The sequence below is a fragment of the Oncorhynchus tshawytscha genome, linkage group LG18 (genome assembly GCF_018296145.1).
Source record: "Oncorhynchus tshawytscha isolate Ot180627B linkage group LG18, Otsh_v2.0, whole genome shotgun sequence".
Lineage (NCBI taxonomy): Eukaryota > Metazoa > Chordata > Actinopteri > Salmoniformes > Salmonidae > Oncorhynchus > Oncorhynchus tshawytscha.
Window position 1 is genome coordinate 3,799,603 of NC_056446.1, and position 16,563 is coordinate 3,816,165.

At 44.1% G+C, this 16,563-nt stretch overlaps 1 protein-coding gene across 1 annotated transcript; it reads left to right on the top strand.

Annotated features, from left to right (window-relative positions):
• Nucleotides 1-1,522: 1,522 nt before the first annotated feature.
• LOC112244733 (gastrula zinc finger protein XlCGF17.1-like) lies at nt 1,523-8,350 on the top strand. Its single transcript, XM_024412502.2, has 2 exons — nt 1,523-2,200; nt 6,369-8,350. The coding sequence occupies exons 1-2, from the start codon at nt 1,840-1,842 to the stop codon at nt 7,085-7,087; spliced, it is 1,080 nt and encodes a 359-aa protein (XP_024268270.2). The 5' UTR covers nt 1,523-1,839; the 3' UTR covers nt 7,088-8,350.
• Nucleotides 8,351-16,563: the final 8,213 nt, after the last annotated feature.

Sequence of the window (16,563 nt, forward strand, 5' to 3'; positions counted from 1 at the left end):
AGCGTTAGGCTCGGATTCATTCCTTCAATTATTCCGCTCTTTACCTCGATGTGAACAGGAACAATTAATGCTACTAAAACAAACAATTGAAACACGAGACTGTCTTACGTTGCACCAACTAAACTGACCCTTGTGGTAGAGCGTAATCACCCCCTGGACTTTGTGTGGTTCTCATAGTTTCCTAATAACTAATTCTGATTCAGCTACGACAATGGTAAAACGTTTGATTTAATTACATCAAGTGTTCCAATGGTAAAACGTTTGATTTAATTACATCAAGTGTTCCAATGGTAAAACGTTTGATTTAATTACATCAAGTGTTCCAATGGTAAAACGTTTGATTTAATTACATCAAGTGTTCCAATGGTAAAACGTTTGATTTAATTACATCAAGTGTTCAAATGGTAAAACGTTTGATTTAATTTTGTCCTGACACTGTCACTTTGCCTGCTGTTTATTGCCCCCATTTTTTTCTTGAATGATAGTGTTTCACAATATTCCTAAACAAAAAAAAGAATCTCAATCTTCTATTGTGTTATTGACTGAACATTTGTTGATGTGTAGCTCTGTGTTGTTTGTTTATGTGTAACTCTGTGTTGTTGTTTTTGTCGCATTGCTTTGCTTTACCTTGGCCAGGTGGCAGTTGTAAATGAGAACTTGTTCTCAACTGGCCTACCTGGTTAAATAAAGATGAAATAAAAAAAGAATTAAAAGAACTGTAGGATCAGTATAGACCTAGTTTATTCATTATATACATCTACATGATGTATTGTTACACCATGTTGGAGCAGTATAGACCTAGTCTGTTCATTATATACATCTACATGATGTATTGTTACACCATGTAGGAGCAGTATAGTCCTAGTCTGTTCATTATATACATCTACATGATGTATTGTTACACCATGTAGGAGCAGTATAGACCTAGTCTGTTCATTATATACATCTACATGATGTATTGTTACACCATGTAGGAGCAGTATAGACCTAGTCTGTTCATTATATACATCTACATGATGTATTGTTACACCATGTAGGAGCAGTATAGACCTAGTCATCATGTAATACATCTACATGATGTATTGTTACACCATGTAGGAGCAGTATAAACCGTATAGGAGCAGTATAAACCGACAGTAGCTGGCTACTTATTTAAATGTACTTTGACTGAATGAAACTGCCTTAAATGTGCTGTAGTAAACCATTTTTGTTTGCACTAATCAATCAACACATTACTGTCTTTGTATGTCTCAATATAATAGTATTATTTAATTAAATCCATTTTATTGAATCTCTGTCTGAAAATAAAATATGATCCTCAACTGCGTTTCTCACTCCAGTCAGCAGACGGCGATGTGGGCGGCAGGGTAGCCTAGTGGTTAGAGTGTTGGACTAGTAACCGAAAGGTTGCAAGGTCGAATCCCCGAGCTGACAAGGTACAAATCTGTCGTTCTACCCCTGAACAGACAGTTAACCCACTGTTCCTAGGCTGTCATTGAAAATAAGAATTTGTTCTTAACTGACTTGCCTAGTAAAATAAAGGTAAAATAAATAAAAATGTGCGTCTTTCAGGTGATGCTGCTAGCGTGACGTATAATCTAGTGGACGGTTCTTCATAAACAGCTAGTCAACCACCTCGGTAGCTTGCTAGCCAACATAGCGGAAAGATTCAAGCTATTTTACGCTTTCGGTACATATTAGCTACTGTGTTTTAGACACCGCTGTCGTATCTACTTGTTAACCTTACGTTATTTTTTATAAGTCAGCTAGAGTAGCTGGCTGGTTAAGTTAGCACTAGCCTAGTCGCTAATGATAGCTAGCTAGCTAACATCCCCGAACATGAGCTCCCTAAACTACTCCCCTCCTGTTAAAGAAGAGGAGGTCTGCTGGACGGAGAAAGAAGCTCTGGGGCTGAACATTGTCGTGAAAGAAGAGAAGGAAGAGGAGGATGTCACAGTAAAACAAGAAGTAGAGGGTGAGGCTGTCACAGTGAAAGATGAGGAAGACACGTTCAGAGTGAAAGAAGAGGATGACGATGTTACTGTGAAAGAAGAGAAATACGCATTCAGAGTGAAAGAGGAGATGGATGTAACTGTGAAAGAAGAGAAAAAGGAGGATGAAGTTTTTGAAGTAAAGAAGGAAGGGGAGATTACTGTCACATTGAAAGATGAAGAGGTGGAGATGGATCTGATTAACACCAGTAAGTACCGCCTTCAATTGCTTTTTAACTTTGGATATTCGGAGTTCGCTCATCAATACCTCAACGGAGGGCCCTAGGATGATGACTGATATGTCTAGAATCAGACGTAGCGAGCAAGCTACCCCTTGTTTTCTCCGTTCCGTTTCCAAAAAGTGACTAGACCCTTATTTGAGAAGGGTCTATCTCCTTACTGCAGACTGGGGGGCACGGCCTATAGTGATTTTCATGTAGTGATGATTTACTACACACCGTGCCCCCCCAATAGTGCCATGCGAGAGTTGGGTTGGCTACACCGAAGATTATGGATATTTTTTTTAAATGTATTTTACCTTTATTTAACTAGGCAAGTCAGTTAAGAACAAATTCTTATATTCATCCTGTCTTTGGATTGGTGGATAGATCTTATTATTGTAATCTATATTTTATATTCTATGAGGGTTGTTGACGTCAGCCGACTGTATTCAATGGAGAGAGATGCTATGCTACTAGCATGAATATGCATAGGGATCTGGAGACAACTCCTATAGTTTTATCAAAAGTGTCTGTATGTCTCCTGTCCACATAACTTAAGCATTACGAAACTTCTGTTGGATCAAGTAAATCTCACCTAACAAATAAGCCATTAATTTGGTTGTTTACCAAATTCGACACTTATTACATTAGGTTGATAATTGTTTCCACTTGGATACAACCTACTGTAGCCTACTGGCATGACCTAGAGAGATACAACCTACTGTAGCCTACTGGCCTGACCTAGAGAGTTACAACCTACTGTAGCCTACTGGCCTGACCTAGAGAGTTACAACCTACTGTAGCCTACTGGCATGACCTAGAGAGATACAACCTACTGTAGCCTACTGGCATGACCTAGAGAGATACAACCTACTGTAGACTACTGGCATGACCTAGAGAGTTACAACCTACTGTAGACTACTGGCATGACCTAGAGAGTTACAACCTACTGTAGCCTACTGGCATGACCTAGAGAGATACAACCTACTGTAGCCTACTGGCATGACCTAGAGAGATACAACCTACTGTAGACTACTGGCATGACCTAGAGAGTTACAACCTACTGTAGCCTACTGGCATGACCTAGAGAGATACAACCTACTGTAGCCTACTGGCATGACCTAGAGAGATACAACCTACTGTAGACTACTGGCATGACCTAGAGAGTTACAACCTACTGTAGACTACTGGCATGACTTAGAGAGTTACAACCTACTGTAACCTACTGGCATGACCTAGAGACATAAAACCTACTGTAGACTACTGGCCTGACCTAGAGAGTTACAACCTACTGTAACCTACTGGCATGACCTAGAGAGTTACAACCTACTGTAGACTACTGGCATGACCTAGAGAGTTACAACCTACTGTAACCTACTGGCATGACCTAGAGAGTTACAGCCTACTGTAGCCTACTGGCATGACCTAGATAGTTACAACCTACTGTAATCTACTGGCATGACCTGGATAGTTACAGCCTACTGGCATGACCTAGAGAGTTACAGCCTACTGTAGCCTACTGGCCTGACCTAGATAGTTACAACCTACTGTAACCTACTGGCATGAACTAGAGAGTTACAGCCACTGGCATGACCAAGAGAGTTACAATCTACAATAGCCTACTGGCATGCCCTAGAGAGATACAACCTACTGTAACCTACTGGCATGACCTGGATAGTTACAGCCTACTGGCATGACCTAGAGAGTTACAGCCTACTGTAGCCTACTGGCCTGACCTAGATAGGCTAGATAGTTACAACCTACTGTAACCTACTGGCATGAACTAGAGAGTTACAGCCTACTGGCATGACCAAGAGAGTTACAACCTACAATAGCCTACTGGCATGCCCTAGAGAGATACAACCTACTGTAACCTACTGGCATGACCTAGAGAGTTACAGCCTACTGTTGCCTACTGGCATGACCTACAGTGATACAACGACTGGTATTCTAAAAAAAAATCTAATTTTTATGGGGTATTGTGATGTCATTACGAGGTATTGTCTGAAGATGGATGACTTTTTTTTTTAAATATCAATTTTGTATTAAGGCTCTAACGTAACAAAATGTAGAAAAAGGGAAGGGGTCTGAATGCATGCATGTTGTATGTCCCAGATATTAAAAAAAAAAAGTGTTTTATTTCTACCAATTGATTGGTTGAAATGTTATGGTGTGTATTTTTCCATATAGACACACTCCATGTGTTTAATCAAATCAACTGTATGTGTTTAATAAAATCAATTGTATGTGTTTAATCAAATCAACTGTATGTGCGGAACTTGAACTGAACTGATGCTTCAAGCGTTTGATTAAATAAATAACACAAATGACTTGAGGAAGCCAGAGATCAATATAACCAGAAGAAAATAACAAATTCCCGACCTGCTGCTGGCCTTCCTAAATTCTGACGTTCTGCTGCTGAAGTTTCCGATAAAATTGGCAAACTTTTCCATTTGGAGTGCCAATTTATCTTACAATTTCTACCGATCTTCGTGCCAGTTATGAACGAGTTACAACATCTATTTGGCCCCGCCACTTCCTGGGTCGGTGAATTGTGGTATTAAATTTAAGGAATAAATCCGAGGCTCACGGTCATCCACCTGTGAAAGGCAGGGCTTCCAGAGAGGCGTGGATTTAATAGTATGTTGTACCTCATTTCCCTGCTTCAGGGAACAGTAGTTGTAGTCATAACGTGTGTGGATTTAATAGTATGTTGTGCCTCATTTCCCTCCTTCAAGGAACAGTAGTTGTAGTCATAAAGTGTGGATTTATTAGTATGTTGTACCTAGTTTCCCTCCTTCAGGGAACATTAGTTGTGGTCATAACATTTCAGAGTTTGCTAAATCCAGTGGTTCTAACCGAGAGTCACTTAAAGTTGATTCACAACACCCAAAAGGATACGGTCATTAATGCGGTTCTTCAATAATTACACATAATACTGTAGCTGTTTAGTTTGTCACATGTTCAGCTATCATCAGCTGATCCGTAATCATTTTCTGCGTGCCAGTCAAATGACAAACATCACGACATGCAACAACAACCGAAGTGCTTCTTCATTCATTACATAGTAAAGCAAGTTATGCCGTGCTCCACGTTGGATCCAATATCTCAAACAAATTGATGTTTATAATGTGTTATTGTCTGCTTGATTTCCTGTAGGGTCTCGTTAGTCTATTTGCACACAGAGATACTTAGCTCATAATGTGTAGAGAACTGTTCCTTGATGTATAAGCTACTGTACAACACACAGAGCTATTTTCCTTTATTCAGGACATTTAGAATGACAACACAATACAGAGTAGGCTAGTGGGATTATTCACAAAATGATCTGGTGATCATGTTATGTAATGTCATGACAAAGACATTTTAGTTTCCATGTTTCACCTGAAATATAAATTGATATATAGTCTGTTGTTAGTGGAAGTTGTGGTCCAATTTGGCAAACACTTACTGGTCAAAGCTAGCCAAAATGCATTTGAAGTGTTTTTTTAAAGTATAAAGCAATTGATTTGCAACAGTAACACAAACATTATATTAAGCAGGACATTCAAACGAGCCTTGCAATTATAATCCAAAAGTAATGTGAAATGCACTCATAAGCAACCTGTAAATGGAGGCTATTTTTGCTGTCAGCCTATGAGAACTCCCATGAGTTTTTCCCCATGGTGGTGAATTAGTGAATAGACACAGAGATTAAGCGAGTTTCCTTGGGTAGCACTCCTGATCTTGCACTGTAATATTCAGAATACATTGTGAAAAACTAAAATCTTTGCTCACCATTTTTGCTCCAGGCAGATATACTACATCCATAACTAGTGGTTTCCTCGTTAGCAGGGAGGAGTTTCTACAACCAGATTGCGTGTGCATCGCCCTCGTCCCGCAATTTTAGCAAACACAGAAAGTAGCCTATATTGGAGACCAAAGGTCATCTCAACAACTTATTTCTAACCTACAATCATCGATGTTACTACTAATGTGAGAACAAGACAAAATATGACTATTGTTGCAAGCTTGACTGTCTTAATTGTAAAATTTAAGATGACAATATTTGTGCAACTTCACGGGTATGTTCTGGGCATCACCTTTTACCTCATAAACAGTGGATTTCTGCTGTTGTGGGCCTTTAACCGTCTGTCTGACTTTGTCGTACACACAGGAGAGAGACGAGACTACTGTGGATCCTCTGGGGAGCCTCAACATCATGATGCTGAAGAGGGAGAGAAGAGTCTCTCCAGATCAGAACACCTCAAGAAACACCAGCAGAGACCCACAGGGAAGAAATCTCATTGCTGCTCTGACTGTGGGAAAAGATTCAACAGTTCATCAGACCTTAAAATACATCAAAGAATTCACACTGGAGAGAAACCTTACAGCTGTGATCAATGTGGGAATAGTTTTACTCAGCTAGGCAGCCTGATAGTACACCAGCGGGGACACACAGGAGAGAAACCTTATAGCTGTGATCAATGTGGGAAGAGTTTTACTACATCTAGCTCTCGAACTACACACCAGAGAACACACACTGGAGAGAAACCTTATGGCTGTGATCAATGTGGGAAGAGTTTTACTCATCTAAACAGCATGATAGTACACCAGCGGGGACACACAGGAGAGAAACCTTTTACCTGTGATCAATGTGGGAAGAGTTTTACTACATCTAACTATCTAACTATACACCAGAGAACACACACAGGAGAGAAACCTTTTGGCTGTGATCACTGTGGGAAGAGTTTTATTCGGCTACAATCCCTGAAATCACACCAGAGAATACACACTGGAGAGAAACCTTTTGGCTGTGATCAATGTGGGAAGAGATACTACGATAAAAGATCTCTGATTAAACATCAGAAAATACATGAAGGAGTTGTTTCATGATAATGAAATAATGTCACAATATTGAATGTTTTAACATTGTAGTTGCAGTATTTGAATGAATGTTAGAATGTAGAACCCTAAACGTTTGCCCCCTGTTCAATTGATATTAGCCTCAGGGGAAAAATCCAGGCTCTGAATTGAAAGAGTACTTCTGAGATTTAACAGAAAGTGACTAACAAAAAATTAGTTGTGTTACTACACTTACCACGTTGGTGACCCACTTGAATCAAAATGCAACACTATAAAATATTTAGGTTTTCAATATTTCCCAAACGGTTTCTGCATATTGGTTGATTTGGACATGATAAAACTGTGATTTTACATTGCGCTATTCCCATTTAGCAAAATGTAATTGAAAAGACATTGAAAATAAGACCATGCCCGACATCCAATATATGTTCGGTTGAAAGTTGAAAACATGTATTTTCGGGTTGTTTTTTCAATGACTTGAAAACAACTTAATTTCAACTTACTTGCAGCCTATTCACACGGACGCAGTATAATAAATTTGTAATCATTTTAATTAACAATCCTACTTCACTCCAGTATTTCTTTACAACATTCAAGTGCTAATTGTCTTTATTCCACTACTGAAGAAGCATGTCTCAAATCACCTACTCATATTTCAAACATTCAGCCTGACAAAAGATACATGTTTTATTATTCCATGCCTCACCATTAAGTGAATTATTGCCAATACATATTAACAAAGGGGTGTACATTTGGTTTTGATATCATTTTTTATGTAACCAACTGACAATTTTGGGGTACAATTATATTGATGTTGTTGCCCTGCTTTTAGAATATCAGGGATCATTCATAGATGTGCCAACCCAAATGTACTAGAGCATGACATTGGGAACTGGGTGTCGATCCAACAACATGCCTATCTAGTGAACCCTGAAAAGAGAGAGAAGCTCTGCGGTGAGGTGGAAAGTTACTACGGATATCGCAGGACATGTCTGTGGTAAGGACAACTTGGTTTCTGATTGTCTCAAGGGTTGGCAGTCAAAAAGATTTTTGTTTTGCATTTAATCAGTGTGTTACCATGGATCACAATTTATTTTGACACGTTTTTCCGTGTTGGAGATGAGTTAGATCTCTTATTCTTTTCCGTATTGAAACTGCATTGTTGGTTAGGGGCTCGTAAGTAAGCATTTCACTGTTGTATTCGGCGCATGTGACTAATACAATTTGATTTGAGTTTTGATTTTCCGTATTGGAGATTAGTTTTGTTTTGTGCTTGTTCCAAGGGGATGAGAGTTTTAGGATTCTATAGAAAGAAAAAGGAGAAAAGATATGATTGTATATTATTATTTAGAAATATGTGTTTTTTCTTGTTGACAGCCAGTAGACACCATGTTTATATTGGTGAAGGTGAAGCATTGTAGTTGATTATAATGTGAAATGGAAGTTGTTTTCTGTTGGTGGTGAGCAAACGTGTCCAACAAAAATATAGGATATATTTGTTGTCTTAAGGGGGAAGGTGTTACAGGTTTTGGTTTTTCCATTTATGTTTTGAGGTTGGACTTTAGCTCGTTAGCACTTAGGCCACACTGATTGGTGTCACCGTTAGTCAGTATGTGTTACACCTGTGCTGGCTTGTCCATCTTGTTAGTGGGAAGGTGTTTCACCTGAGCTGGTCCAGGTTCTATTTAAGAGTGTGGCCCAGTGCTCCAGTTGTCTTGATAGATATGGAGAGTCAACACCTTTAGTTGCTCCACCTTTTTTGGTTATTTGCTTCCTGTTTATAAGTTTGAGGTGGTGGGACGGGTGCGCCATCGTCCGTGAGGAGATGGCGCAAAGTACATCTGGACCGTCGGTTCCGGGAATTGGACTGGCCAACACGGTGCGCTTTTCTTGGCGGGGAAAAGAGATGGAGCCTTGGGGGAGAGAAACCTTCGGGAGGAACATCCTAATGGGGCACCTAAAATTGAAGGTTAAAGATGTGCTATGCCTTCAGGGGAACCCAATGGAGAAGGGGTTTGATGTAACCCTATATTTGGAAGAAAAACACAATGAGATTATGAAGACGGTGACGGAAGGAAAGGAGAAGGTCCCCTGTGTCATTACGCGGTGACCAGCCTGGCAAGAAACAACTTCAGGGTGGTCACCGTAAACATGTATAATCCGCACGTGAAGGACGAAGAAGTGAGGGCCTTTCTGGGGAGGTACATGGACAATGTCTCCTCAGCGAGGTACCTCAGGGACTCCCTGGGTTTCTGGAACGGGAGGAGAGGGTTCCAGGCGTTACTCAGGGAGTCCCCGAAGAGTGTGGATGGCTACCTCCATCCTCCAGCGATGTTCTCCCTGGGGGCTGACAGGGGAACACTCTACTATGCACGTCAGCCCCCGTTCTGCAGGCGTTGTATGGCCTACGGCCATATCCTGGCCTCGTGCAGCGCCAAGAAATGTCGTTTTTGTGGGTCGGAAGAGCACGAGGCCAAGGAGTGTGACGAGCCCAAGGCTTGCCACGGGTGTGGCTCGAAAGTACACCTGTGGCGTGATTGCCCGGCTCGTCACAGGTCATACGCGTCTGCAGCTGGGGGGGAGCGGGGGATGGGGGGAGGAAAGAGAGGACGCATGCGGATTGTACGGATGGCACAGGGGAAAGGAAGGAGAAGGACGAAGAAGGGAAGAAGGAAGAGGCGAAAAGAAAGAGGAGAGAAGATGGAAAGAAGGAAAAAGAAGGAGAGATTAAAAAGAAGGTGGAAGAACGTGGAGGAGCTGAGAAGAGGGAGAAGGGGACAGTGGTACGAGAAGGAGTGGAAGAAGGAACGGGGACAGTGACGGAGAAGGAGGGAGGAGTGGAGTTGGGAGGGGTTGGGAGGGGAGGGAGATGGGGGGGGAAGGAGTGGGGGGACAGCCTGCCAGGCTTCCTCGAGGTCGAAATGAGGGATTTGGTGGAGGAGTTAGCGGGGATGGGACGTTGTGTCTCCCCGCTACCTCCTTCACCAAAGAAGAAAGGGATGAAGAGGGGGAGCTTGGCAGGAAGTGAGAGGGAGGGGGTGTGGGGGGGGGAGGGGGGCTAAGAGAGTGGCGGGGGGGGGGGGAGGGTATTTTGTCCTCCCGGTTTGCCTCAGCCCCTTGCATTTTAGTGGATGACTCCAGTGAGGGGTCGGTGGGCTGTTTGCTAGAGGGATCCCAACTCCTGTTTGAGGAGGTGGGGTCCCCTACATGCAGCCCCGAGGCAAACAGGGAGGGGGGGATGGTGGGTGGGGAGGGAGGACCCAACACACTGCCTGGGTCATGGGTTGGGATGGAGGACGGGGGGGCGTCAGGAGAGGAGAGGACGTCCCCGCCGGTGGAGATGGACCAGGGGAGCATCGGGTGAGTCTCCTGGTTTTTTTGGGGGTTTTTGGGGGTTTTATTTGTTGTTAATAATTAAATGAATAGATAGTTCTGTTTCTTTTTTTAGTCTAAATGTTAGGGGGTTAAGGAATAATGTTAAAAGGAGGGCGGTTTTTTGTTATTTAGAGGGTGTGGGGTTTGATTTCTGTTTTTTACAGGAGGTTCACCTGAGGGATGGTGGGGATGTGTGTAGATTTAAGAGGGAGTGGGATAAGGGGGAATCTTTTTGGGGCATAGGAGGGGTGCACTCAACAGGAGTAGGGATTTTGTGTGGGCATAGAGAGGTTAAAATAGAGAACACTTTTGTAATAATGCAGGGTAGAGTTTTGGGGATAGATGTTAAGTTTAGAGAAGCTAGATATAGGTTAATTGGGGTGTATGGGCCACAGGTGGCGGCAGACAGGAGGGAGATGGTGGACTGTCTGGCGCCCCTGTGTGTTACAAACAGGCACTTGGTGATAGGAGGAGACTTTAATATAGATTTAGGGGTAGGCGGTGATAGCAGTGCAGGTGCCATCTCTGAGCTAATGGCTTGCCATGGTCTGGTTGATGGTGGCCTGCACACTAATCCGGCAATGGTCGGTCCTACATGGCGCAACTCCAGAGGGGTTGCGCGGAGGCTCGACTACATTTTTGTATCCAGGTCTTTGGGTCAGTTGTCTGGGCGGCTGTTGCCTGTTTTCTTCACGGATCACGACGGGGTGTTCCTGCAGGTGGGGTCGCCAGTCTGCCTCTTCGGTAGGGGGTACTGGAAGTTAGATCGGGATATACTGGAGGAGCAGGCTTTCGTTGACGCATTTTTTGTTTCTTTCGGAGGCTTGACGGCCTCCGGTCCATGTGCGAGGGGGTGTTAGAGTGGTGGGATTTAGTTAAGGTGAGGATTAGGGCTTTTATAATAGGATATTGTAGAAGGAAAAAAAGGGAGGAAAGGAGGGAGGTGGATCGTATCCAAAGGTTAATTGAACTCGAGTACGAGGCAGGCAACCTCGGCGGGTCGATTGACTGGGAGAGATTCGCAGCCCTAAAGGCGCAGCTCAGGGAGCTGCAGGAGCAGAAGGCTCGAGCTTTCCTGGAGCGTGCGCATAGTGGCTTTCTAGAACATAATGAGACTTGTTCCGCTATGTTCTTTAAGTCGGTTAGGGCCAGGCAGAGTAGGAAGGTAATGCATGGAGTTAGGGAAGAAAATGGTAGTATAGTAAGTAAACCAGAGGAAATGGTCAGGGTGACAACTGATCATTTCCAAGGTTTATTTAAGGAAAGGGAAATAGATGTAGAGCAGGGAAACGTGTTTTTAGAACACTTGTCCCGGCGGTTGCCAGAGGACATTAGAGATGTGATGGAGGCCCAGATCTCACTAGAAGAGGTTGAGAGCGCTCTTAGGAGGATGGGAAAAGGGAAGGTGCCTGGGATGGATGGGCTGCCGGCTGAGTTTTACCTCAAGTTTTGGGGTATACTTGGACCAGTGGTTCTCGAAGTCTTGAAGGCCATCCTTGAGACGGGGTCCCGGGGGATCAATGGCTGTTGGTGTGCTGTCACTTCTTTATAAGAAGGGGGAAGCAACTGACCTTGGCAACTGGCGGCCATTGACCATGCTGTGCGTAGATTACAAGATTCTTGCAAAGGTTTTAGCAGACCAGTTGCACACAGCCCTTCCCTACGTCGTCCACGAGGATCAGACGTGCGGGGTAGAGGGCCGCTCTATAAGATGGAACCTACAGTTGATCAGGGATTCCATCGCTTGGGTTGAAGATAGAGGGCTGCCTTTAATGGTAGCAGCGCTAGATCAGGCGAAAGCTTTTGATCGCGTGAATAGATCTTTTCTATTCAGGGTGTTAGGTAGATTAGGATTTGGGGAGAAGTTTATAGGATGGATCCGTACTTTATATGTCGGAGCGGGGTGTCGAGTTAGTGTAAATAGTCACTTAGGTGACGTTTTTGACCTCTCGTCTGGGGTCAGGCAGGGATGCCCACTCTCGGCTCTCCTCTTCGTTCTGTACATGGAGCCTCTGGGGGCTGCCATTAGGGCAGACACAGGGGTGGAAGGCTTGTTGATCCCTGGAAGTGGTGGGCTGCGTGTTAAGATGACGCAGTACGCCGACGACACTTCCTTGCTGTTGTGCAAGGACTCGTGCCTGACAAGGTCCCTTGCCATCTTTGGGGATTTCACCCGAGCGTCGGGAGCAGTTCTGAACCATGCAAAGTCTTCCGTCAAGTTTTTCGGAAGATGGCGCGGTAGAACGGATGTGCCTGGGGGGTTATCTCTCTGTGAAGGGGCCCTGAGGATTCTCGGGGTTCATTTTGAGACCTCCGGCTCAGCGACGCTAAACTGGAACATGCAAAAAGATTGCCGGTATTTGTCTTTGAGGAGGCCTGGTCTAAAGTGAGGCTTGTGTTTCAGCTTTTATGAGGAGTGGCAGGTGTTTATGTGGAGTGGCAGGTGTGGGTCGCCAGGGCACGCATGATCTGTCCCATCGGGGAGGGAGGTAGGGGGTACCACATTTCCCCTCAAGCTGGACTCAATTTTTGTTTCTTTCTTGTTAGCGGAGCTTGCTCAGCCAGTGATACACCCGTCCGGTTACCTCCTGCGGGTGTTCTTCTCGTATCAGGCGAGAAGCGTAATGGTGTGGTCTAACACGGGTCCTCGGGCGGAACAGCTGCCGTGGCACTTTGGTCATGCGGCCTGGCTGCGTGCGCACCCCGAGGTTGAAGTTGCCTGAGTAGGTTTAGACCACAGGCACCTGTACGAGGAGGTCAGGCAGGCAGGGAGTCCTGCGCCCGTAGCGGGCATCTCGTCAGTGGTCTGGGAGGGAGTGCAGGCGCGGGGCCTGGACAACGGGCTCAAGGACCTGAATTGGTTGAGCCTTCATAAGCGTTTGCCGGTACTTTCCATCTTGTACCGGTATAGTTTGGTGCGATCCCCCACCTGTCCAAGATCTGCTTGTGGCAGGGAGGAGACTGTGCGCCATGCCTTCTGGGACTGTGCCTTTGCCGGACTAGTATGGGCTAGGGCACGGGTGATGCTAGGTGTGGTTAGGAGTGATTTTGTTTTGACATGGGCTAGGCTAGAGAGAGGCGTAGGGAGAGCAAAGGGAACGGATAGGGACAGGTTTCTGCTCTGGCTTCTCATGAGTCTCTTTAAAAAGGGACTGTGGGAAGCCAGGAAGAATTTAGTCAAGACAGGGAGAGATTGGGGGGTGGAAGGGATAGTGAGAAGGGTGGAAGGTGATTTGAGGGGGAGGATGAAGAGGGAGGAGAGGAAGTGGGGGAAGCATGCGGCACGGGAGAGGTGGAAAGGGGGTTTAGGGCTGGGAGTGTTAGAGTGAGTTTGGTAAGGGGATAGATTAGGGAAGGGGAGATAGGGAAAGGGTTAGGTATTGGTTAGGTATGACGGGGAGGGACGATGCTCCCCTGAGGTTTGTTTTTGTTTGATGTTTTTGTAAATAGAATTTTATTAAGAATGAATGAGAATTATGATTTTGTAATAGTATGAATGGTTTTGATTGTAATAAATTATTTTAACCACCACCATTTTGGTTTGCTTCCTGTCTTTAAGTTTGGTGTGGGTTTTTCTTTTGCTTTTCCTGTTTCCATTGGGTTGCATCCATGTCTGAAATGTGCTGTATTTATAATGCTTGATTTGAACATATTGTAAGTCAAATGAACCCAATGACCGGCCAATCGACAGACTCTTGGTCCATCTTAGTATGAAAAAAAGTATCAATCGCAATTTTCCAGCCTGCTGGAGTGGTGAACACCACTCCCGGCTATACCAGGGGCTTGAGGTGGTCTCCCACAGCTCTGCTTATGTCATGTTCTTTGGCCTTGCTGTTCCATTTCTTGACTGCCCCTGCAACACAGAAATAAACACATTTAGTCATATTATATAAAGCACTCAAAGTAATGGATATAGAGCATCTATGGCCTCAGTTACACCTGGCACCTAAATGTGACTTCTGTCATCTGATCAATACAAGCTGCATGAGGTTCAGATCTACCAGGATGGGCCTTTGACATAGTCTGGACGCAGTCAGGCCTCCAAATATGCATAAGCAATGTAAAGATGTGGGGGAAAAGTACATTATACACAAATGACCTTCATAATATCAAAGAACAAATGTGTGTGCCTGAGGGGAAATTAACTTTCATACAGCCAAAACGGGTGAGAAATTACACCAATATCAGTGGACAATTTGCACTAATGTAAATAAACATAGATGATGGAACATTTTGTTGATGTGATGAACCACTAAGGGGACATACATATTTACCATCTAAACCATCTGTGACCTCTCACCTCTCTGGCTGTAGAAGTGTTCTTCCTAACCAGTCCCTCAACAGCTCTCTGACTGAGCTCCACCCTCACTGGGTCTTCAGAGGAGAGGAAGGCTGAGGAGGGATGAATGGATCAGTCAGTCAATGAAGTGTAGAGCTGCTGTCTGACCAAATCACTATTTTAGTAGTTCATTAAAGTAAATAAGGTTTTATGACTGCTGAGTACCAACTATCAATCACTTAGATCATGTATTTCCAGGTAGAGATACATCCTTGGGACCTCCCTAGCCCATTGAAGTTGACATTTAAAATGGTTAAGGTAGGGGTTAAGGATGTCCCAAGAATCCCAGATAGCATTGACCATTGTGGATTTGTAACCAATGTGAAATGGCTAGCTAGTTAGTGGGGTGCGCGCTAATAGCTATGGTAACGATTTTTCGTGGGAGGCAGTTGTTGATGTGTGCAGAGTCCCTGGTTCGGGCCATGGGCGAGGGATGGAAGCTATACTGTTACACATTCTTCGGTCTCTTTTACGTAGCAGGTGTAAAAGAAACACAGACAAGACAAGTAGGCGCTCAGGTCATTATGGTCATTGTAGTTGAAAAAATAGCATGATTGTCAGCCCTAACAATACATTCTAGCAGCTCATCAGGCTCTGAAAAAGTCTTCATTGATGACGTGTTCCATCTATTCCAGGGGACAGCAGAGGAACTTCATCAATTCCACTCCTTCAATACAAGCAGTGAACATCTGAAATTCACCCTCACCTTTCATGTGCATGAAATAAGTTATCTGGACTTTTTGATTAAGAGGGAGGGGGGTGGCTTTATAGCACAGACCTACAGGGGGGGTTACGTGATGCAGCAAAGCTAGCCTGTTATGGCTGTGACCGAGAGCTCCCGATAAATCTTTAACCTGTTATGGCTGCAATCCTGATACCGGGATCGATATGACAACTACCAGTGAAAATAGAGGGCGCCAAATTCAAACCACAGAAATCTCATAATTACAATTCCTAAAACATACATGTGTTTTATATCATTTTAAAGCTTTTCTCGTTGTTAATCCCACCAAAGTGTCCGTTTTCAAATAGGCTTTTCAGCGAAAGCACTACAAACGATAATGTTAGGTCTCTGTTTGAATGTTAAATGACGAGACAGAGGCATTGATGCGAGTAACCAGTCTTGTTCAGTACATGACAACACATCCGGGTATCTCAAGCACCCCGGTAAAACACAAGAGTTGCAGTAATGAACATTTACCAACAGATAACATAACTAACAGTACATAACAGTACATAATTTACACCCATAACATCTTCCATTTAATAAAATAGGACAGGGGGTGTCAATTCACTAACAAAACAAAACTAGTAACAATTTCCAACATTAACAGTTTAGTAATGTTTTTTTAACAACAACACATTTTGATATTCTCTTCACTTTTATCTCTGTCAACAATCCCTGATGGGAAACCTACAGATTAAGTATTTTTGGTGGCTGGGACAGACGCCCGCAGCGTGAAAAGACAGGGGGCTTGTCTGCGAGGACTGCGGGTTCCCGCACAGGCGTGTCACCTGAATGTCTAAGGGGAGAATTGATGGGCGAGGGAGCGGCCGACCTGTGATCCCCTGGCTCTTCGCCCAGTGCCTCAGGCCCCATGTGACTTGCTGGGGTCCTGTCTTTTGTCATGCGACCCCTTTGAGTAGGTGCTGGCTCAGCAAACCGAAGGTCAACTCTGTTACGACGGTACAGTGATCCATTCACTTCGACCAAGTAGGAGCGTGGTGCCACTTTCTGTACACAGGATCCGAGTCTCCAGAGGCCTGTCCAGTCCCCTGGTAGTGGCTTCAT

Excerpts from the sequence above, each read along its gene's own strand:
- LOC112244733 (XM_024412502.2), top strand. The coding sequence starts at position 1,840 with ATGAGCTCCCTAAACTACTCCCCTCCTGTTAAAGAAGAGGAGGTCTGC. Across the intron at positions 2,201-6,368 it reads GATGGATCTGATTAACACCA|GAGAGAGACGAGACTACTGT; the intron begins GTAAGTACCGCC and ends TCGTACACACAG.